Source organism: Gymnoscopelus microlampas (genome assembly GCF_963454915.1).
Source record: "Gymnoscopelus microlampas genome assembly, chromosome: 18".
Lineage (NCBI taxonomy): Eukaryota > Metazoa > Chordata > Actinopteri > Myctophiformes > Myctophidae > Gymnoscopelus > Gymnoscopelus microlampas.
In genome coordinates, this window is record NC_139955.1 from 21,069,214 (window position 1) to 21,094,114 (window position 24,901).

Below are 24,901 nucleotides of genomic sequence, written 5' to 3' on the forward strand. Positions count from 1 at the left end.
ACTCCAAAATGGCGATGAAGACCTGCTTGTCCACTGGAAAACAATAGAAACAGCAGAGAAAGGGGACAGAGTTGTGCCTCGGCTTGTTTGTCTCGGACTGGGGTTTGATTTTTAACAAACAAAAGAAAACCCCCGACGCCTCCCACTCGGACACCTCGATCGGTCGGCCTTGTTTCACACAGAGAACTCTTGACGAGAACTATAATTTGGTCAAAGTGTGTGTGAGCATCATCATGCTTTGTTTAAACGCTGTCAAGCTAGCTAGCTAGCCCCAGCTAGCGCGCTACATCCGTAGCTTGAGTGCAGCAGTGTACCTGTTAGCACAGGGTTAGCCTAGCGGCTAGCTTAGCCAAAGGCAGCTAGCTCCGCCGAGGAGGAGGATCAGCTGTTTGCTAGACAGATGCAGTAAGAGAGAAACATCTGATTGTAAAGTAAGTGAACTCGCAACGTAATGATTGTCTTTTAGGCGAACCCAGTAGAGCCTAGTAGCTTTGTCGCGTCTTGTAATGTGGCCGTAGGTTGAAATTGTTTGTTTAACGGAGGGTTTTGTAGTTTTATTTTTTACACTTGTCAAGTTTTGTGAGGAGGAGAAGAAGGCAAGAGGAGCCAAAGCTCTAGCTCTCTCCGGCTAGCGCACAGGCAAGCTAATCCATGCTAATGCGTTAGCAAAATAAACTTTTTGGAACAAGTAAGCGATGTGATCTAATATATTTACATGATATGTATCGGCACGATGTGTTTGCCTGTGACGACTGGAGGGAGGTTCGCTTTGCAGGGAAACTAAAGGGGGAAAACGACAAAACTTCTCTGTAAGTTGTAGGGGGTTTCGACGCTTGGCTCTTCAACTTTGATTTGTTGAGTGTAGGAATGTGAGAGTTTAAACCCAACCGTTCATTGATGGACATGTAGCTGTAGATCTGCTACAACGTCCCCTGGCAAGTGTTGCCTTGTTTGCATTCAAAACAGGACTGATGTCTGTTTTGTTGTTGTTGGGCTTTGTTTTATTTAATTTGTGTTACTTGCAGAACAAGACATAATAACAATGTTTCTGCCTTTAGTTTGATAACGGATGATGGTGAAATGTTACGCAGAGAATGGGGGGCAAATGCAGTTCACTAACGATAAATTGATTTCTAATTGACTAACGTGAGGCTGAGTGAAATTGCTGGAGAAAACAACCCTTTCCGTTTAAAAAAATCTTCTGCTCCTGTGACTAAAAGGCCATTAGCAAGACAAAGGTTGACTCTATGGAGCCAGTAGTGGATTCTTTGTAAAGGGGCAGGAGGGGGGGTGTATACACGCCCTTTACTTGAATAGAAGCAAATTCAGCGTTTTTCTGGACGAAACCTGAGTCCGGATTGACCTAAAAAGAAAAAGAAAAAACGAAAGAAAAAAAAAGAATTGATTGATGATGGCGGATTTTGTTGTACCGCGACACAGCGCGGTGATGGAGAGGCTCCGCCGGCGAATCGAACTGTTCCGGAGGCACCACAGCAGCTGCGAGAAGCGCTACGACAACACGGCGCTGGAGCGGCTCGACCTGGAGCGACAGCAGACCTTCGCACTGCACCAGCGCTGCTTGCAGACCAAAGCCAAGCGGTCCAACAAGCACCGGCAGCCGCAGCCGAGCGGCGGTGGTGGTGGCGGCGGTGGCGGCGACCAGACCGGCGTGCAGAGAGGAGGAGGCCCCGGGGGGACCGGGGGCAGCAACACGGACCTAGGAGACGGTGGAGGAGCGCCCGGGGAGCAGAGCAGGAACAGCACGCTGATCGCGGTAAGTGACCTTTGAGCGACCACAGCTGGACTAGGAGGGTGGTTCTAAAACTTTTCCATTTGAAGGACCCCCCCTTAACTCTGACAGTGTACAAATGGACCCGTCAGTGTCCATTTGTACACTGTCAGAGTTGCAGACTAGCAAGGGTCAATTTAGAACCCCCCTCAAGGATCCCTGAGAGCCCCTGGACCCCACTTTTAGAACCACTGTGTAAAACCAACAGTAGGTCATCATACACTTTAACATTAAGCTCTTGAGAGTCTATAAATGAAATGGTAACCAGGTCCATTTGGTATCAGAATCAGCTTTATTGTCACATCACAGGTTTACAGGTGTAAAGAAGTGGAGGAAATTCGTTTTTGTTCGAGCTCCATCGTTTTCAAGAAAGAGAAATAAAAAAGAACAGGGGGTTACAAGTGTAGACTTCCAGAGTTACAAATGGTTAAATCAACAGTAAGAATTTCACTGTGTACATACTACAGCACTACAGACATCACTGAGCGTGACAGCTCAAGGGGGATTTCATCTAAATGTGTGCCATTGATGTGGTCTCTCTTCAATGAGCAGAATGAGGGAGCATGTTCAGATTAGTCTATGCTCCGGCCGGTGTAAGACAGTGAAACCACAGTATTCAAAGAAGTGTGCAGCTGCGATGATTTGAAGAAGGAAAGTTGTGGCCATGCTGGCTGGTCGCTGTCACATGATCTTGTTGTTGTCCTTTACTATGTTAGCTATAGTTTACAGAGGAAGTGTGTGGTGTTGCCCTGCTGCTTAGCTCCACCTTACCATTTCAAAATCAAAACACATGGCTCTCTCTAGACGTTGACATAGAATTTGACTTGACATTTGTTCAGCACAATGTCTGACATGAAGTGCAATAAAATCACTTAAATACTGTATTTCTGTCTTGTATTCCTGAGCTGTTATCAGCATGTCATTTTGTGATGGGAAAAGTGGAGGCAGGGTGAGATTCTATTTCTTATTCATGTGTGACTTGTCACTTGTATCAGGTCAACAACTTTACCATATAAGTCTTCAGTGTTGTTAGCACCTTTTTACAGTCAGATGTATTAGTCAGTGGGGCCAGTCACGGTCACGTGTTGACCCAGCGTTATGGAAGATGTTGATTGGAGTCAGTGCTAATATCTCCACTGTTACTCACCTTCTTTTAGCAATGGACTTAGAAGACTTAGAATCTTCAATTAGCGATTTATGAAGATTTATATACTAGAGATGGTAGTAGTCTAGAGAGAGGGTAGTTTGGGGAGGGGGGGGGGGGTAAAGTGTCTTCTTGCTCAGGGTCATTTCAACACATTGCCATTGCCAGGAATCGAACCTGGGACCTTCTTAGTTTCCTCCTGTTTTCACTAAATGTCTTTGCAGAAAATAGCTGATCTATCAATGTGGCACAATGCGTTGCATCGTGATTGATTGATTGAATACTTAATTAAAACGTTTGTTATACTACAATGACAACACAAAAATACTTGTTTCCATTGTACTCAATTCATCAGTAATACATGCAATACAAATGCAATACATATTGGAATAAAACTCTGTAGCATCATAAGGTATGTTTACAGAGAACGGAGGGGTGGGGCACTGTGGGCGCGGGGTAGACGATTCTACTTTTAAGGTGTTCAAGGAGTTAAACAATGCTCAATTGTATTTTAAGGTCCGCCATTCTTTTAGGTTAGTTTTGAGTAGGTCATTCGACATTTTGGAGGAACAAGGTCAGATGAGCTCCTTCTGCTGTTATACCCATGGGCATCACTCACTAGTCTAGAGAAGTAGTTTGACCATTATCTGCGAGCTTGTATATCGTCTATTATATTGTCTATTGTATATCGCCCCCCCCCCCCCCCAGAATAGGGACACTAAGACTATTTTATTTTTTGATTGAATACTTTATTTAGAAGATTTGCAGGGAAAAACCACATGGAAGTACAGTTTACAATACAAGGTCAGCTAAAATGGATATCTCATAAAAGTCGCAATGGCTTGTTTCAAATGAGATCCCCAAAATCTCATGTGGTTCATGTGGTTGAGTTTGTGCTTTCCATCTTTTGTGTTGTTCAAATGATGATAATGTGTTATAGTAAGTAAAACTGGTCAAAATCCCACTACGTCCAGGCATCTCTAATGCAGCCTGCTCTAGGTCACCCAGATTCCATCATTTAGAGTGTTAATTAAACCCATATTGAGTGTTAACGGGCAATTTCCTCTCATGCTGCTATGCCTTGGCTGATCATGCTCCTCATAGCCTTGCTGTGTTCTCTCAGAGGGAGCTACAGAAAAGTGCAGAGTAATCAACAGTGACTGAGTTCTTTTTTATGCTACTATAGTTTAGAGCCATTATATAATAAACATTAGAAAGCTGACTGTTCCATTTGGGTTCACCTGGCCACCAGGTGAAATTTGGACAGATCAGAATTTCTGTTCGAGTCATCTTCTGTGTGTAGACTAGCATTTCATAAACTCTTGAGTCCCAAAGTGGCTCACAGGTCTATCACCATCTGACATTATAGAACATATGTTTTACTCCATTCGCCAAAAATAGCCGATCTTCAGGCTTTTTAGATCTGGTGAAGATATTTGGTGTGGAAGGAAACAAGCAGACAGAGTACAGAGCCAACTCGGGTCTGTTTCACTAATGGTTAGTAGTATGACATCGTTTTTAGGTAGCTGTCATTGTATTTCTCTTTTTTTCCCCTAAGGAAGGGGGGGGGGGGGGGGGGGGAATATGATGATGACGCATCTTGCACAAGGGGGCGTACACTTAATTCGGGGTCCAATGTTGCATTTTTGTTGAATATTGTGTTGAGTATTATGTCCCGCCCCCATTTATATAAACTATATCTGTGGAAACATCAGCCCCCCCCTCTTCTCTATTTCTCCATCCACCAGATAGAAAGCATTCTTTCCCGGCCTGCCATCCGTGCCGAAACCAGGAGACCTTTACTTCATGGTTTACTCTTTAGCTGTATATAAAATATACTGCTAACATTGTTCTTGTGAAGCATTTTGTTTATGCTTATACATTAAGATTATAAAAATAGCTAGTGTCATTTTGCAGCTCCGTGCTGAGCAAGTCAGACAGCTGTTTTCTGGCCAGGCAAAGAGCTTGACACAGCGGACAGTTGGCTCTCGCTGTACGTGGACTCACACACACACAACACCACTTCAAATGGACAGATACAAACTGTTGTATGAATGTACCGAATATTAAAGTTTTAACCTAGCAGTTGTAGACAGACAGACAAAGTTGACAGACAGACAACTAAACAACATGCATAAACAATCTATCCCTAGTGTTGTAGCAGGGACCGGGTCACAGACTCATGCTATTCCTCCTCTGTCAGGCAGCTGTCTGCTCTGCTGACGAGAGCTGACGCAAGCAGCGGAGGAGAAATAGACAACCCGTTGCGGGTCTCTCGCAGCTTGTTTGTAAACATCCTTTTTATTTTAGCTGATAAATGGGTAGTTGCTCAATATTTACTAAATACCACATGTTCAGCTGCTAGTTTACATTTTTGTTTTCAAAATGTGCTACTTCTTTCTTCACCTCTACAGCAGATACAAACATTGACACCGCTTGACAGGCTGTCACTCATCATAACCTCGTCCCGTTGAATACTGTAAATGCCAATTGATATACCTGACATGTCCCTCCCTAGCTTGCTATTTTTTACAGGAAACAGGAAGATATGAAATGTCAAATATGATGATTTCTGGCCATGTCTTGGGGACTTTAATTGAGCTTGAGTCTCAGTCAGGACCAGACTTAACTAGCTCAAACGTTTTCAGGAACCCTGCTATAAGCTATAGAATCCAGTTGGCTTATAGAACTGTTCACACATCCCACACTGTTTGGGCACTGTTGCGCCAGGACAATATGACTGTAGCCCTGTGGGATGACTCAGGAGTATTAGCAGAAACCTCCACCCCCTGGAGACTGGCTGCCCACACAGCTGACTCATCACTGGTTACCCTTATCGGACACCACCAAGCTGAGTCTAGCTCTCTTTCTCCCTCTCCCTGACAATGGGCTGTATATAAAAAAAAATCAGCAAACAATATTAGTTGCAGACCCACATCTAAGACTCTAAACCATCGATTAAATTATTTTTGCTTCGGATTGATGGATTTCTAGGTTTAATGCAATGTTTCACTTGAGGTGAGCATTGTTCTTCTTTTAAATTCTATTTTCTTTGAGGAAGAGAAACAGGCAATGCCATTTAAGAACCTCACCTTCATGCCTTTATCAGTGGGAGTAATATGGCGCCTAGTCTGTCAGTGTACTTGGTTCTAAGTACACTGACTGACCACCAGTGAATGTGATATGGTTGTGCGGGAATAAAAACCTACATGCATCCTCCCCTCTGCCACTAGGGGCCACAAACTGCTCATGACTATTGAATTCTGGGATCAGACAATGTTTAGACTGGGACTAAAAATGTAGTTTTCCCAGGATTGCATGGAATCATTATATACATTTTTACTTTGATCAACACACAAAGAGTAGCAAATTGAATACAGACACACACACATTTATTTATTTGTGTTATTTTAAACATTTTGACAGTGAATTATTACTTTAAATGCATAATAGACACAATGAGATCTTAAAAACATACAGCAACAACAAAAAAAGCATAAAATAAGAGTCAAGCCCTTCATCAGTTTGTTCATATCTGTTTCCGCTATAGCCAAGATGACCAGTTGAGCGCGGTGATGGTGTCTCATGCACACCCCTGCGCCAAAGTTGAATGGTGTTTAACTTTTTTCTGTTTGACGTGCAGGGAAAGGGGGCTTTAATGAGCTGAACTAGAAACAAGCAACTAAACGCACTTAGAGTGTGAGGGGATGTTTGATTGTCTGGCTTAGCTGTACATGCGGGGCGAGCGAGCGGGGGGAGAATGTAAATTATACCGTTGGTAACATTCCCTTTTGCAATGTTAATATCTTACATGTTCATATCTAGATAACAATATGATAATGATCGTTCAGCCCTATTGCACTCTTTCCTGTGAGTATAGGATGTCGGGTTGGTGTGGGGATGAGAGCTGTTGGGCGGCTCTAAGCGTAACAGTGGCTGTGTGAAAGTGAGGCTGCGACATCACCTGCAGTGAATGAGCGGCGGAGAGGTAGAAAGAAACTACTAGGAGCAGTGTGAACTCACGGAACGTGTGCAGAGGACTGTTGAACAGAAAATAAATCAAAATTGTTCAGCACAAAAAAAGTGCATTTGAACTCTTTAAGAATTCAAAATAGACCTAGACCTGTAGGGTCTATTTTGGAAGGCACAAAATACACAGATTTTGGAAGGCAGTTAAAGGCAAACGGTATGGAACATCAAAACCCTGTTTGACAAAATCTGTACTATAGGAATCTGGCCTATAAGGAATAAGGACACCTGATCCACTCTCACAGTTATAAGCCAACAGGACACAAATTGGATTGATGCTTGTGTGTTAATAACGATCACTGCTGGAATGGAAATCTGCTAAATGATTGCGCATTGCGGTCAGCTCATAGAATTACGATCAGGCGATTATGTAATGATTGTATCAGATTCAGTGCTGTAGCCCATTTGTTAGGTTAGTTAGACTAGACTGGTGGTACTTTGTATATTGATGTGATAAGAAGGAAAAAAACTGAAACCCTGATAACAGAAATCCCTGGTCAATGCCAAACTGTGCTATAGAAAATACTTCTCAGTAGGCCAAGTGCAGTGATGACAGAACCCAAAACCTCAAAATAAGTTTATTGCCAAATGAAGTCTCACCCTCTTGTGACATTGTGACAGATGGTGAAAATGGCCTTATTGTTTATGTGAGCATTGACTGCTCCTTGTTTTATTCCTCAGTGTTAACATAACAAGGCCCCCAGTTCACACTACTGATGAAATAAAAAGTCAGGGGTTGACTTTTTCTTTTGAGGTGGTTGCAAATGTGCATCGTCTTGCCATCTGACATGCGAACCGTTTCCTTACAAATAATGCTTAATAATAGTACATCTAACGACAAGGTCGCCCGCAGAAAATATAATCAGAATCGTCTTTATTGTCACATCACAGGTTTACAGGTGTAAAGCAGTGGGTGAAATTAGTTTTTGTGCGAGTTACATCGTTTTGATAGTTTCCAGACAGGGAAAGAAATGAAAGAAGAGGAGGCAGGGGAAAGGGAATAAAAAAAAGACAAGTTATAATTACACATAGCATATCCATCCAAACATTATGTACATGTACAGAAATAAGGTGCATGATCATAGCAGCTGGTATATACTGTTAATGACATTGACATTAGTGCAAGAAGAGTATCGGTGCGTTGTACATGAGATTAAGGTGCAGAGTGTCAAGTTCAACCACATAGTCCACAAAAGGTTGCCTTACTGTTCTAGTCCACAGGTAGGTCCATGAGGGAACCAAAGTTCAATAGCAGCACACAGGCGCAATGGGGGAGTGTCGAGAAAACATGTATACAGTATCTATTTTAAGGGAAAATGAGAGTGAAATGCTCTCCCTTCCCTTGTTATAGGGTACAGATTCTTCTTGATGGCCCGATTGCCTGACAACCTTGATCTGTTCAGGCCTTTAGTTTGTGTTTCCTCCCTTTCTTATAACGACAGGTTGAAAGTTGAAACATTTGGGAATAAGCCACCAAGGCATTATCAGTCCTAGGATGTTGGTAGTGCAGAGCCCACCTCCTTGTCTTTGCTGCCTTGTTGGCTAGAGCATTAACCCTCACCCAACCGGTCCCATGCCATACAATCGGTACACTCTGCAGTGGCCTGCTGGGGCTCTTGGGGATGTACGTTCATCCTCCCAAGGCTGTGCGAAGCCGTCCGACATTAAAGCAGCTTCAAAGAGGAGCTGACTTTTTCTTTTTTTTTTTGTCTCTCCTCCTTTGGGGCTCGGGAAGGAATTCGGCACGCTCCCTGCTCCCCCTCCCCATCCACGGCCCTGGTGCTTGGTCTTTTGTTGTGGGGTGCTCCACCGCTCCCCCTTCGAACTATACACATGGTAATTAGATTCATGTGGCCCAGAGTCTGTGGTAGTCAGGAGTAGCACTGGTGGTTGGAGGCGGGGGGAGGGGGGGTGGTTGGAGGATTCAGACCAGTTTTTCAGGTTGTGGAGTGAGTCAACAGAGTTTTCTTTTCCCGAGGAGGAGAGCAGAGGTTAGACACAGGGACCCAGTAGAGAGAGATGGCATGGTTGCTGCTCTCTTTCTTTCCTCTGTGTTCATCTCTCTTTGTTTCTTTCTCTATTTCTTCTCTTGATCTGAGCTAGCTGAAAGTACAGAGACCTCTCGTCTCTAAGCTAGCATTAGCACCAGCAAGAAGCACTAATGTGAGAGAGAACCCAGATCAAACAACCTGCGCTCAGTGCGTGTGTACGGTGGTGTCATTGTTCTGTGAAGATACGCGCATACCAGGCAAGCACAATCAAACGGTCCACGCATGGATCGCCTCAGCGCATCTGAGCGAAGAGTCTGGGGACGTATGGAGCAGGAGTTCAGCCTGAAAAGCCTTCCTACCCAGAGGAATAAAAGTTGGGGGAAGTGAGGGCAGTTAGGATCCCTCTCTGAGAATTATATCCGACATGAACTGAAGCCAAACAACTTGAGCTCATTAGAAGTTTTGCTTCAGTCCTATCCAGTCAAAAGAGAGCAGTGGTTGGGTTCTTGGGTCACCCCGATTAGCTAGATTTTAAGATTTAGCTCTCTATGGGATGTGATGTATTCTGGATGCTATAGTTTGTGATCAGAGCTGATCTGATAAAAGGTGTCCGATGGTTAGCTGTTAAGAGTTGGTAGGCAGTAGGCACCAGCTCCGGCTGAGATGATCTGCTGACATCACAAGATTCTAATATGTGCCCCCACCTGGAGTCTGGGATCTAGCCGGAGGATCTCGTCCAGATCTGATGACTTGTCTCAGGAAGCTCTTTGTCTGTGTAACCCTGCCCCAGACAAATGGCTGTTTTAGGCAGCAGTGCAAATGCCCTAAAGGTGTTCGTATCCTGGGACTCTGTGTGAAAGTATCTCTTGCTGTTATTTAGACATTTTAGCTTCTGCTCTTATCTCTTACAGCAAATCACAAAAGTGACCAGCTAGGGACACTTCAGTCATGACAAATGCGTGTGTCAGTCATGGACAGAAGTGTGTGTGTTGCAGGGACCATTATATATATTTTCCAGTTCCGGTCTATATCCACAAGGCCACCGTGCTATCTCCCCCTCCTCTGATGACCTTAACATACCTGTAAAGCCATGGGCATGTGTCCAACACTGTGATGACAAGGCACAGCATGTCAGGCTACGAGTTGCCCTCTCAGGTTTCTGTGCCCAATTAATCAATAGATAAAACATATTTGACAGTTGAAGCTCACAGCTTTCCCTCTGCCAACAAACGGCTGAGAATGAATATTGCATGCTCAATGTATAATAGCTTGCCCATCTGAGATGAGGAGTGGCCTTTCTGTTTTCTTTTATTATAGCTGTAGTCTGTTATGGTATTTTTTTACCCCAATTTAAAGATGTGTATGTATTTCATTTCATCTATGTTTTTCTACATTATTTTCATTTACCTTTGAGAAAAACATGCTGGTGAGCAAAATAAAAAAAACAATTTCTAATGACTGGCTTGTCTTGTCCTTCCAGCTCCAGGAAACTGTAAAAAGGAAGTTGGAGAGTGCAAGTTCCCCGCTGGGCAGAGACCAGGTCAATGGCTTCAGCGACAGCTACCCTCCCTCCAAAAAGACCTGTCTGGACAATGGCACAGCAAACGGTGGCCTCCCGCCACACTCCCCCATGGACACCAAGCATGGCATTTGCAGCGGTGGTGGTATTAGGGACACAATGGTGTCCAACGGGAACCATGGTCGGGGTGGAGACTCTGGGGACATATGCAGTGCAGAGCAGGAGTTCAGGCTGAAGGAGATGAAGCAGGAGCCAGATGACATCCTACCCTGCATGCTGCCGTCAGGAGGAGGAGCCAACAACAGCCTGTTCCCTGATCTCAACTTGAACGAGCAGGAGTGGACAGAGCTGATGGAGGAGCTGAACCGTTCAGTGGCCTACGAGGACATCCAGGACATCCTCAATGATGGCTTTGAGGACCGCAAAGAGCCACCAGACCTAGCACCGCCCCCGGGCAGCGGTGTGGGTGCTGGGCCAGCTGGCGCCTCTGGAGGAGGTGCAGGAGGAGGGAGCCAGGTGTCGTCCGGCCAGTCCTCCCAGGGGCTCCTGCCACCAGATCTAGTTAGTGTCAAGGCAGAGTACTCTCCAGCCTCGGTTGCCTTTGAACAGGACCGCACTGTGTCTCCTCACGTCCGACCCACCTCGTCCGGACCTCCGGCAATCCCTACCAACTCTCCCGCCACCAACTCCAGTGCCTCCTCCCCAGCTATGCCCCAACCACAGCAGCCCCAGCAGGCACCTCCCTCTAGGCAGCACCAGCCTCCAAACCACCTCCTACCCTCTGGACCCCAGGTGTCCAAAGACCTGTCCCCAGCCCAGCAACTTCAGCAGCTTGCTGCCCAGCAGAGAGCCCAGCAGATGCACAATCAGCTCCAGCATCAGCAGAAACAACATCAGGTCCAAAAGCAGCAGCAGCAACAAGCAGCCAAGTTCCACCCACAGGGATCCCACCCCCATCCGCCATCTTGGCCCCAGACTGTCAACCCCTCCCAGAGCCCACTTGGGGGGAACTTTGGGATGGAGAAGCCGAGTAGTCCATCCCTCTTTCCACAGGACTTCAACCCCAATGCCCCCAAGCAACTCCTGATGCCTGGCCAGGCAAACAAGGTCTCACCCAAGGCTGGTGCTGGTGGTTATATGCCAGGGCCTGGGGGCCACCCTAATATGCTCGGCCACCCAGGTTCAGGGGCCCCTCTCAGCCACCCAGCCCCGACAGGAGGCCAGCCTCCTTCCTCTATGCTAAGCTACAACAATACCAAGCCACTGTCCCACTTCGAGGCGGGGGCCCCGGGTCCTGGACCGCCCCGCGGGCCCCCCAATGCTCAGAACCAGCCCAAGGCAGCACTGCTGTCGCTGCTCAGACAGCAGCAACAGATGAAGCAGAAGGCCGGCATGCCCTTCAGACCCCACTTACCCCATGCACAGGTAAGAGCCTGATGTCTAAATAACTCTCTAACCCCCTTCTGTGTTTTTGTGTAACATTGAATTCTTTGTATAGCTTTTCATTTTTTGCCTTACTTTGAGGCACATTTCAAATCCTCTGCTTCGCAAGCTCCCCCCCCCCTGCCCCCCACAAACGCACACGCTGTGAAAATAAGAGAACTTTTTCCGGTTATGGGAAAGTAAGTGTCTTCTGGTATGTGGAATGTAAAATTAGAGCACTGTTGGACTATAATGTACTGTTCTCACTGTTGCTTCACTTAAAAATATAAAATAACAAGTGTGAACCCATATTCATAGCTATTTAGATATTTGGCTTAAATATCGTGGTATAAATTTTTTTTATCACGCAGTCCCAGAATTCTGAATGTCTGACTCGGATTGGCAGTGCGACGTAGGTGTGAGTCTAGAGTCTAACTCTAGATGTGAGGGCAACGTAGTGGCCCGAACCTCTACAGCTACACCCAAATATGACATTCGACCCAAAAAAACTGTCGTCATGAGTGGGAAACTTTTTAAATGAAATAATTGAAAAAACGCCGTCCTATTTGAAAACTCACGAAAACCGTGTCCCCATCCCCCCAATCTTCCCTTTCCCTCCCTACCTGAGACCCCCCCGTATTGCAATGACAATGATGTAATGCGCCTTGTGTGCCAGCAACTGTCATATATGCAACTTCCATTTCAGTATGAAAAAGTATCTGCCTATGTGATCAATGGCCTAATGACGGTGCCTAATTTATATACGATGGGACACCTTTGTGCGATGGACTATATAAACTGAGCTTTAGGTTTATGTACTCATTCTAAGTTGCACTTAGTCTTGATTTACCGTCAGCTAAATATTAATGCTGTGAATGTAAACGTGGAGGTTAAAATTGTCACTTGGCATATAAGGAACAGCATACTTCAACAGGGGTTGGACTACAGCTATCTGTCAGTCTAACATGGCACTGGATGAAACATTTAAGGACCAGCCAAGGAGTTTCACTGGCATCAGCAAACAACCCGGCTTTCATAACTAGGCCTGCAGCACATTCCATGGCCATTTTGTGTCCACACACACACACACACACACACACACACACACACACACACACACACACACACACACACACACACACACACACACACTAATGCACACATAAACACAGCCCCTCCAGTGTACTGTTGGTGTATGATGGAGTATGGTGACCGTGCTACAATAGTGAACAATAAGGGCTTGTTAAAAATGAGCCATAGTCGTTCTGCTGGCATATCCAGTTCGAAAGAGTGGCTTTCTTCTTGTACTTTTAAGATTGAAAGGCTAGTGTTAGCGAGAACACATTTAATTCTTAAAAAGATTGATTTTATTTTTATAATCGCACATGTACTTATATACATGTACAGTGGACAGATACGGGAAAGATGAGAAGGAGAGGGGACAGCATGTGACTTCTAGTTTGAATTTGAACGCTCAACAGGACATCACACATTTATTCTATGCCTTAGCCTCAATAGCCTGTTGATCTACCAGTGCACAGATATTTATTTTATATAATTAATATATTCAGGCAAATACAGGTGACCCAACATGAGTGCCAGTAATGTGTGATACCCCAAGCAAATTAAGCCTGAGTTACACTTAGTTGTGGGCTGGTGTCTCACACCTGAAATAGCTGATCTACAAGGGCTCAACGTATGGCACTACAACGCTTTGTGAGCTTGTAGATCTGCTATTTTTGGTGGGTCACACCAACCAAGTATAAACTAGGCATTAGTGCAGTTACACCGAGACAAAAGACCTGTTTGATTTTCTTGTGTTTGTTCATGTGAGTCAACAGTCCAATTCTCGTTAAAAAAACCCATCTTCTCAGAGACCCAACAAAGTGTGGTCTGCTCCAAGTGTTTTGGGATGCCCCTCCCACCTCCCAATTCAAATGAGGGCAACAGTGGGGGAAATTAGCTACTTGTTTTTCATGTTCTTTGTTTACATCACTGTGCTCCACTTCCTTTTCCAGCGTGATTGGCTACCAAAATAAGGGACCTCGCGGTTCAATACGAGATGTTGGAATAGTGGTGAAGTCGATGAAAAAGGCACATCCTGTCGGTTTCTAGCCCCCTGGCTCAAAACGTTACAGATTAAAAAAAAATTAAAAACACGATGGGAGCAGCGTTCTGGTGTGGATTTTATAGTTTTTTCCCTCAAGTCATGAGGGGGATCTGAAATTAGTCACCCCTTTAAGATTCCTAGCTGCTTAGTTAGACACCCTTCTAAGAGCAGCAGACTGAAGTCCATGAATCCGAAATGTTCTCTGACTAAAAGTCATGTTGATTCGTCTAATGTGAACCATTTATCATTGTCCAAAGCAGCCCTCGATCAACCAACAGATAGATATGGTGTTTGGCTTAAAAACATGGCTTGCTGGATCCCCAACTTGCAATTAGTTATTACATTCTGGGGAATTACGTGACTGTGAGGGGGATAGGCGCTGCTTTATGGAGGCCTTTTGTGTTTTTGTGTGCCAGTTGACTGTCTTTTTAAAGCTTTTTTTTTTCGTCCTACATGTCTGGCACGGGCCCCATGCTTTGAGGGAACACTGTGTGTGTGTGTGTGTGTGTGTGTGTGTGTGTGTGTGTGTGTGTGTGTGTGTGTGTGTGTGTCTAGGTCAAGCAGCTGGTTGCTAAGGAGTTGGCGTGCAGGCTAACACGGGGGGTTGGGGGTTGTATGTGTGGGGGAAAGTGACAAAGCAGCCTTTCATTCAACCATGTCTTTCCCCTCTCTCTTCTCTCTCCTTCTCTTTCCCCATATCTCTCTGCCTGTCCTCCCTCTGTCTCCCTCCCCTTGCTCTCTTGCTTTTCTCTCTCACTCTGTCTGTCTCTTAACTTTTTCACTGTCCATCCCTTTCTGTCCCTCTCCTTCCTCTGCCTCTGACGTCCCCCCTCAACCTCTCAGCTGTCCTGGTCAGTGTATTTTCGGTGCAGACCCCCCCCTCCTGTTTTCTATTTAAATATAGCTGCTCTGGCTTTTAACCCATTGATTTTTTTCCTCGCGCGAGAGGGGAAACTAAGTCTCTCCTTACTTTCTCCCTCCTTCTTCCCCTCCTTTCACTCTTTCTCTCTCCTCCCTTTACCTCGTCCTCTATCCTCTCATCCCTTATCTGTCACTCTCTTTTTCTCGTGCTCACCCCCCCCACCCCCTGTGTCATTCTCTGTCCCCCCACTGTCCTCCTCTGCACTCCCCCCCCCCTCCCTACCTCTCCCTGACTCAACTCTTGTCCTGTGGCGTGTGGATGGCAGCCGCACAGTGCTCCTTCAGGCCAGCCTTGTCAACTCTAGCCAACTTTCCGGATCTTTCCATGGTGGAGCGTTTTTTTTAGCAGGCCCCGGCTGGCATGCTGTGCTCCAGACGAGCGGTGAATAGTGCATGTGTTGAGTAAAGGTTTTTGAAAGTCGTCGTAACGAGAGCAGCAGCAGCAGCTCTGCTGTAGCCATAAGTCCATGCATGTCTTTTTCGCTAAGCTGCCATGGCTTTAGCATGTATCTTGTGTAAATATATTTTTACCGTGAGCAGCCAGTCTATAGGAAGTTAGCAAGCTGGCCAAGCTTTCCTTTTTTTTTCCTCGGGAGCCTTATTAATTACAGTATGGTTCATACTTATTTCTTGTATGTTTATACGCCGTAGCTCCCAGGGGGCATGCACGCTACCAATAGGCCAAGGAAGAGGAGCTCTTCATTGGTCCAAAATGATGGACCCAAATGCTAATGGACCTGTGAAATTCGTTCCGAGATCCGATTGGTTTTGGCATTTATTACAGAATATGGTCTACTTCATTGTGGAATATAGCAGCTATGTAGCAGCCTACATTAAGAGACAATGATATTAAATTGCATGTTTTCACCTTGATGAAGAAGGAATCCATGACCGTGCACCTTTGATCCCATGCATGGGCAGCTCAACTTCATCCCCCTATTTTGCACTGCAATAATCTAATCCTAGGTCAGCCCGTGGAGACCTCTACATAGAAGTAAATCATTTTTCACATATTGTGAATATATATATATGCGTGCACGGCCGCACGCACGCACACACACCGTATATACATACATAAATACATTTGTTTTGTGTGAATATCTATCTTTCATTTTTTGTCAATTAATTCCCGCTTATTCACTGATTAGTCTTGCCAAATGAAATTCCACCCTGGTGTCATTAATATGACATCAACATGATGTCAGATATCCACATGGAAAGCCACTCCATTACTAGACCCCATTTAGCAAATGAATGACTGCAGAGGTGATAAGTGTGTGTGGTATTTGACTTTTTTCTGTGAAATTGGATCTTTGGGGGAATTGATTCCCCGTACCACAGAAGAGATGAAGCTTGAGGTATGCGTGTTGCCTTCTTTTTCATCTCTCCCTCAAAATGGTGTCATCTCTATTGAAGTCTTCGATCTATACTGCCCTGAAGATAAACAGATCAGATCACTACATATCGTATGCTTAAAAAACTGTATTAATCAAATTGTATTAAACAATTTAGTATCCACTTCTTGACCAACTGTGCTTGTGACAGGGCAGAAGAAAATAGATTATCGTCTCCGCCAGGCCGTACAGCCAAAGCCCGGAGACTGTTTTCGCTCCTGTCCGTCCGCACATGTGTGTATGTGTGTCTGAGCAGATGATCTCCGGCACCGCTGGACAGATTGCTGTGAAACCTTGCACGCTCACTCCCAGTAGGCCAAGGAAGAACCTCCACCCAAAAAGCTTCAAATCGGCCTCATGGTGACCCTATAACAGGCCGCTTTACGCTTTGACCTATAATTCTTCAACCATAGGTCGTAGCCAAGACAAAAAAAAAGAAAGACATGCCATCTCCGGTTTAATTCCCGTATCTGAGTGATGTAGGTGGTCGACTTTTTAGGAATTAGGTTGGAGTCTACTAATTCAAATGGGTGAGTGATCATGGACACTTTTTGAACCATTCTTTAGCACCATGGTCACTCAACTAAATATTGGACCCAATCGCCACACTTTTCCGAACAGCTTGACACTTAAAATGCTTTTTTCAGAGAGACAAATCAGGAGAAAATCAACTTTATTATCAAGCTTTCTTTGTTCCAGCAACACACTCTCGCGAGATCTAGCACCAGTAAACATAGGACGTTCGCGAGCTCTGCCGCCAGACGGCACTAACTTAGGAGACCATGTGTATGATGCAACTCCCCATTTTGGCCATGCCTATTCCTGCCATTTGGGGTTTTCCAAAACCAGTTGGAGCTCTCTCTTTCTCTCTCTCTCCTCGCAAAGCGAATGTAGGGCAGGTAAAACCCGACACTTGCCTATCAAGTCATACCCTTCCATTGACTGGTGATATAAAAAACACAAGGAATTAATGATCGTACTTGGTGGATTACAGAGACATTTGAATGACCAAAGTATGGGATCTACTAGAACGGGGACATGCATTGTGCACTCCTCTTCTTGCAGTGTTAAGGATTTAACTGTGTGTATGACCATGAGACTGGGCATGCTCAAACATGTGGTAGGAGCTGCACCTGAGTGGCTTGGAGTGGATGACGGTCCTTGCTCCGACGTGCGTTCTGACCATTTTGAAAACCCGCTCCAGTCAAAATCTGCTCGCTCTGCACTTCGCCCCTGCTCCGCTTCGCTCACACGATCTGGTTCATTATAATAATCACTCTGCATGTACACAATTTATCAATTAGATTGACACTCCTTCATGACTCATGACTGAACAACACTGAATAACAGGAATATATAAATGTATTTATTCATTTGTTTCTATTTTTCTGTTGTCTGTAAGCAGGACCAGGGCACGTACTCTACCGGACCACACGGGCCAGGCTCAGCCAACGCCATGGCAAACCAGCCGGGGGGCAACACCATGGCGGGTAACCACGGCAATGCAGCCTACATGGCAGCCGCACTGAAACAGCAGCAGCAGCAACAACAACAACAACATCAACAACAGCAACATCAGCAGCAACAGATGCTGTTGGAACAGCAGAAGCAGTACCTAATGGGACAGAGGCAGCAGCAGATGATGGAACAGGTACTGCAACCGCTCTATAATTTTTCACTTGTACCCTATCCCATCTGGGGATAACATTTGCTGTAAATAGCAGATCTACAAGCTCCCATCGCAATGCAACATGTTGAGCTTGTAGATCAGCTATTTTCAGCAAATTTGGTGTTGAGGGGAAAAAAGAGTAGACCAAGTACAGAGCGGACCTGACCAACTAGGGTCAAATTTAGTAAGTATAGAGGGTTTGCCTCTGGTTAACATTCTCTCTTGGCGAGTCCTCTCTCTTTTGTTAGTTTTTTAAACAATGGGTGCATGAAAAAGCGCTTTACAGGCGAGCAATGAACACAAATACAGTCAGTTTGAGATTCATTGTTTCAAGTCAACAGTGAGCTGCAATGTACAACTAAACACGTAACAAGCATTTTGGATTATTTTGTACCAGGGACCCCCATAAGTTATGACTTTCTTTGTGATTTAGTACACTCTCTATACTCTACTCTCTATATACTGTATTTGGGGCGATAGCAGTGAAACTGAATAGTGATACTTGACCCCTGAGCTTTCCCGGGCCCCACTTTGAGAACAACTGGCTAACCTACAGTATATAAATCATTAGGCTCACTTAAGCCATGGAAATGGTCCTGGTCTACATTACAACACTCACTCCTGACTGCAAGGTCATCCATCTTAACTGGATTTTCATTGTTTGACTCTAGTTGTATGTGCCTGTCTGGACCTGCATGTGCCCTGAGTCTGCACTATTTTACATGTGGTTTGATTCATTCATTTTTCGGCATGTTCCACCCCTGCCACTACTCAGTTTGACACTAGAGGGAGCCACTTGTGCATAGAACCAACTTTCACATATTTGTATTCTCAGGTGTTGCTAGTCAGAAAATGTATATTTTTGTTTTGGTCTATGTTGCAAGCACTTTTTTTGTGTGTATGACATGTGTACATCTTGTTTGTGTTATCTGCCTACTGGGACAATGCTTATCTAACTGGTCATTTATTCAGCTTGTTACTGCCCTCCCCCCTTTGATATCATGTAGTTTGTTCTCCAATTCAGTTTTCTTTTCATCTTGATTGTGTTTGTTTTTTTAAGCTGCGTGCTCTATAGGCATTTTTTATCTGCACAATTCATCATTTAACATTTTCAATTAATCAGTTTTTTATGTGCAAATAAATGTAGACTCAAACCGTTTTGTGTGACCATCTCTTGTCTGTTCAGGAGAAGCAGCGACAGCAGCAAGAGCAACAGCTCCAGAGACATCTGACCCGACCGCCTCCACAATACCAGGACCAAGCGGGTCAGGCAGCCAACCAGAACCCCTTCCAACAACAGCAGGTCAACCAGTTCACCGGTAAGAAACCACTTACCCCAGAGGGAAACTGGTTATATCAATTCATGTTTGCTGAACTTCGCTGACATTAAACTGTTAACATGCTGCACTGTTGACAAGTAATTAATGATGAATGACATAGCCGGGACTTGGCAGTTGTTGATGACACAGATGGCCCAAGAGATGGTGATTTGTGGTGATAATATAAGGATAAATTGCTGTGTTTTCTTTGGTCTATTTCTTTTACTGGATATGATGTCCGGAGAGAAATTCATTTTCCGATATTTGTTATAAAAACGGTTAAAGCCAGCGCGTGTCTGTGTGTTTGTCTCCTCACGACTTTCACGTCACCTGGCAATTCTTTAGCATGAAGTCTGATGGATCTACTTTTGAAGACACAGACATAATATATCTGTCATAATATGTAGACGGGCTCTGTTCTAAATTGTTTGACCTTCAGCCACACCTTAAACATTTCTGGTTGTATTGCTGGAGGACAGGCAGAGTGACAGAGAGGCGAGTCCTACTTTCCCACCGGATTGTAGTAACACGCCCACTGCTTCGCTCCTAGTCATGCAGTACTCTGTGGTGGAAAATAATGCTCGGCACTGACATTGCCTGGGGGGGGGGGCATAATTTTTCGATTCTGTGCCTATCTGTACATAACTTGGAACGTTCAGCACGGCAACTTACCCGCTTTAGTGCGCTCGGTGGTGCCTCGTGGCTCAAGTTTGCTTGAGACTGCGCCCCTCCGTCGCGGTCCAAAACTATACTTTATCGGTTCACTACTTTTAAAAAGTAGTGAACTCTACATGACCGTCTTCTACCTTAACCAGGGATGTGTCACAATCATTTGCTTAATGATTAATTGTCATATCAATAATTGCTATTAACGATTTCATTGTGTTTTTGGTATTGAACATTGTAACATGAATACAAATTACATTTCTGTTTGGCTTTTAGGCTTCGTAAACAAAAATTGCACTGGGCAAATATGATGAATAACTTAACCCATTTAGACCTGGCACACCAATACGTTGTTATACCTTTCAATCCGGGAACACCTTTGTGTAACATTAGCTGTTGCTAGATATGTATATGTATGTATATGAGAGTCAGGATTTAGAAGGCATTTTTAGAATTGGCCTCAGGTCTAAATATTAAACAAATGTATGCATACATGGCACATACACGTTATTTAATAACTTTGTAATGGTTTTAATAACAAATATTAAACTAAATAGTGGAAATAGCAGATCTACAAGTCGTGAACTTGTAGATCTGTTATTCATGCTGTTGTGATGCTCAGGACAAGCGTTTCATTGTTGGTCTGAATAAATATAGCGTTGCTACACCACTGTGTAAATTTAGCTTACCACTAATTTGAATGGCAAACTAGTGCTAATGTCCAAAGGGCGCCTCTGGTTTCAGTGCACCTGCTAATTGGTGCATGAGGCCTCTCTTTCTGTACCATAGGAAAGTTGTCTTTTATTTTATGTAAGACCAATCCTGTCTTGAGCACAGAGCATTTTAGACTTGGCTTGTCACCCCTTTTGGAGAGAAATATAGTTCAGTTTAATTTTCCTATTTTGGATGGTTCATGTTAGAAGAAAATAGGCTGTTTTCTAACCATCTCTACACTGGTATTTAATGTCAATATGTAATGTTATGGTCTTGTAGCATATCAACTTACCTTATCTTCTCTTTAATTTCCCAGGCTCTCCTCAAGCAATGGTTAACGTCAGCTCCATGGGAGGCTCCGCCCCTGGAGCCCAGCGTATGTTCCCTCAGAACCAAGGCATGATGGGAATGAACATGGGCCAGAGTGGAGGACCAGCAAGTGGTGTTGCCCCACCCCCAGCCGCCAGCCAATCCGATATGAGCCTTCCACCCTGCGGAGGTGGGGGGGGTATGGACGTTCAGCAGGTCCTCTACAGTAACATGAACATGCACCCCTCTCACCCAAACCACCCCTCGCATCCCTCCCAGCAGGGTGGCATGCAGAGGCAGCCGGTGGGCCCCATGAGTGCCAACTACAGACAGAACCTACTGGCTCAGCAACAGCAGCACCTCAAAAACCAACCCAATGCTGCTCTTTTGAAGCAACAGCAGCTTGCTGCTGCTGCCCGGCTGCCTGGCTCCATGCCAAACTCTATAGGAGCTAACATGCCTAACTCCATGTCTAGCGCTATGTCTGGTAGCATGCAGAGCCCCCAGAGCCAAGCCTGGCAGCAGCAGCATCAAGGCATTCAGCAGGCCCACGGTGCCCAGCCCCCTTCCAGTAATGGAAGCATGCCCCCCAACGCATTCGCCAACCCCAATGCCTTCCACATGCAGCAACAGCCACAGACCCGCATGCCCAAGCTTCCACCAGGCGGTGCACCCTTCGGTTCCAACCCCAATGTCCGTCCCATGGGTGTCATAAACCAGCAGATGATACAAGCCAACATGGCTGCTGCCCAGCAGAGAGCGCCACCCAATCCACAGTCCCATGGCCAGCCATTGCCTAACCAGCAGCAACAGGCCCAGCCGCAGCAGGCTGCTCAGAATCAGGCGGTTCTACCTGACCTTGGGACATTTGGACAGCTACAGGGCAACAGTCGCCAGGGGCTACAGTGTAACCAAGGTTACCAGCTCAGTCGGACTGCCAATCAGCAGCAGCCGCAGCAGCAGTTATCGTTCGGCTACAACCCGGCACCAGGGGCTGGTGCCCTGGCTAGCTTCCCTGGAGATAGCGACCTGGACTCTTTACTAAAGAGCCAGAGCAGTCAGGATTGGATGGACGATCTGGATGAGCTGCTAGCCAGCCACCACTGAACAATCTCAGCTGAGTGTAACTGTTACCTGCTTTGTTTAAACCCTATTGGGTTGGGAATGCACACGTGAATGGAAGGGTGCATCTCAGATTTGGAGATGTTGGAAATGGTCCACTCTCCTTAACTGGTTTATAAAAGCAGTGATATTGAAAACTTGGATTTAGGCTTTGTCTTAGCCCAGAACAGCCATGGATTCAGACACTGTTTCAGCTCTGTTAATATTGTTTATAAAACACAGAGAGGTGACCATACGTAGAAACATTAGAGAAACATCTAATGTGTAAATTAAAGTTTATAATGAGATACTCCAAACCAATTGCCAATCCATTGCAATGCAATGAAGGAATAATGAGGGCCATGGTGAGATGACACACTGGCACCAATCAAAGACAGTCCAGTCACTGTTGGAGCTTTATATAGAAGTATATATACAAGCCTGTGTGATGAGACAGAAGCTAGACTAAGACTACTACTGAATCTGTGTGTCAGTTCAAAACCACTGTTTCCTGCTCTGCAACCCTGCCCAGGGCTGGATACCACAAACCTACTCCCCTATCAGTAACGCATCGATTTTTGGCATTTCTGTTAATTATTAGTTATCAAAAAAAAAAAAAAAAACGCGATGTGTTGCAAAATTTCACATTTAGTGATCAGGAACTGGTATACAATCTTAATCATTGAGTAGAAAACAAAACTGTCAGAAGATGATACCCTGCCCTAGAGAGAGGTGTGGAAGAGAAAAGGCATGCAGACACCAAGAACCCTTCTCCCAGTGTAATCTACAAAATTTCCCCTGGCAATTTAAGGGGGTAACCCACACTACTAGAGCCTCCCAGACAGGACCATCTATAGACGGGGTGTTAATGTAACATGGTTACCTTCCCCAGCCTGATTTGTCTGGTGTTAAAGACTAACTGAGCAGCGTTATTTGACTGAGGTGGCAGGGCTCTGCATTCCGCTGCTTTTACTAATGGGTGGTGATACAGTAGGAGCACAATGAAGGTATTGTAAGCTCTCTCCAAACAAACTGTCATCTCAACAAGCCAGTGACACACCACACACACACACACACACACACACACACACACACACACACACACACACACACACACACACACACACACACACACACACACACACACACACACACACACACACACACAGAGGGAACTTGTCCACAAACATGGCCACTGTTTACTGTTCATATGTTAATGATAGACACTGTAAAACAGTTTAAAACACTGGCAGCATAATGTCAGTTTTTAAATTATTATTTTATTTCATTTTTGTCAATGGTTAGGGTTGTGTGGGTCCATCCAGCAGTTAAGCCAGGGTGGTGTTATCTTGGGCATATTTTTTTTTTAAGTACAAACCATAGTCAAAATCATCAATCAAGGCATAATAAGCCTTTATAAATCATGATGGGTTTCTTTAATTGTTTTTTCCAAACAGGAAAAAGTAAGCAGTAGCAGTAACCGGCTTCTGGCACTACTCTGCTCCTGTTAGGTTTCCTTGTTTAAAGGTAAAGATTATGACCAGATTATTCTCTATTGAAGAGAGAAATTGTCTACTGTACTTTAATTTGTTCAAACAATAATGTATGCATTTGTTTTTGATAATGCATAACTGCTATTGCTGAGACCACAAGCAGTAATCAAGCCCCAATATCAAAATGCAGGATGTGTAGTTCACAGTACTCTGCTCCTGTTAGGTTTCCTCATTTAAAGGTGAAGATTATAACCAGATTTATTCTCTGGTGAAGAGAGAAATTGTCTACTGTACTTTAATTTGTTCAAACGATAATGTATGCATTTATTTTTACAAACTTGTAATAATGCATAACTGCTAATGCTAAGACAGTTTGGGGCTGGTTTAAATATTTTTGTTTTGCAATCCATTTTTGCCATTCTGTTGCCATAACCATTCTGTTGCCATAGCTTCGAGCATACAGCCAAACTCGAAGACTGGGGACTTTTTATGTGTTCTTATAGGGGATCTGTGTAAATTTATATAAATATATTTTTTGTATGTATGCCTTTCCTAATGTTGTGGAGGAGATAGATCTTATTTTTATATATTGCATTTGGATTTTTGTAAGTATTTTATACTTTTGATATGGTTCTCTGTAAAAACAAGAGTATTATGTAAATATAGTTCCGTAGAAACTGTTTTTGTCTCCATTTGTCTGGAGTGCGTCAAGTCATTTTTGGAAAGTGTGGTATGAGGAAGGGGATGAATTTGAATTATTTAAGTACGGACCGGGCTCTCTATAGACACAAATTTCACGCCCACAATTGAGACGCAAGGTCCGTGAACGATGTACTGCAGCTGTCAATGCAATCCCTAGGCATCGTAAAATACCGTAATTTCACTGCTTGACTACTGAGGCTGTAGCGATTCTTTTTGTGTTCTAATAAGGTGTTTGTTTTGTCCTTTTTAATGTGACATACCTGCCATCTCAATATACAACCCACAATATACTATACTATACTCCATTAGTGTCAAAAGTTCTAGCATCTGAAATCTAGAGTTTAAGTGGTCGCATGGTATATACGTCACGGATGCATCCCTTGAGGTTTTCAATATCCAGATACGTTTGTGTCATGTATCGTTTTATAGGCCTTTAATCATTATTTTATTTGGACAATTATCCAAACAGCATCTTGTAAGACTATTTGTATATTAATACTAACCTGGAGAATTCACTAAGGAGTTAAAATGTCGGGATATGTCACTCCTCCATTGGGTTATTTCCCCAACTTACATTCAGGCAAGTTAATACAACAACAGTAAACCCAC

General features: G+C 44.4%; 1 protein-coding gene across 3 annotated transcripts; it reads left to right on the plus strand.

Annotated features, from left to right (window-relative positions):
- Positions 1-24,270, plus strand: maml1 (mastermind-like transcriptional coactivator 1). 3 transcript variants are annotated; one of them, XM_084042021.1, is made up of 6 exons: positions 1-431; positions 1,441-1,774; positions 10,434-11,897; positions 17,722-17,970; positions 19,175-19,307; positions 21,004-24,270. In XM_084042021.1, the coding sequence occupies exons 2-6, from the start codon at positions 1,448-1,450 to the stop codon at positions 22,101-22,103; spliced, it is 3,273 nt and encodes a 1,090-aa protein (XP_083898147.1). In that variant the 5' UTR covers positions 1-431; positions 1,441-1,447; the 3' UTR covers positions 22,104-24,270. The 3 variants fall into 3 exon arrangements, with proteins under 3 accessions (XP_083898147.1, XP_083898145.1, XP_083898146.1); XM_084042019.1 differs by having other exon boundaries at positions 1-1,774; XM_084042020.1 differs by having other exon boundaries at positions 1-1,774; positions 17,725-17,970.
- Positions 24,271-24,901: the final 631 nt, after the last annotated feature.

Coding starts and splice junctions, on each gene's coding strand:
- maml1 (XM_084042019.1), top strand. CDS start 1,409: ATGATGGCGGATTTTGTTGTACCGCGACACAGCGCGGTGATGGAGAGG. Junction 1,775..10,433: donor GGAACAGCACGCTGATCGCG/GTAAGTGACCTT, acceptor TTGTCCTTCCAG/CTCCAGGAAACTGTAAAAAG. Junction 19,308..21,003: donor GCAGGTCAACCAGTTCACCG/GTAAGAAACCAC, acceptor TTAATTTCCCAG/GCTCTCCTCAAGCAATGGTT.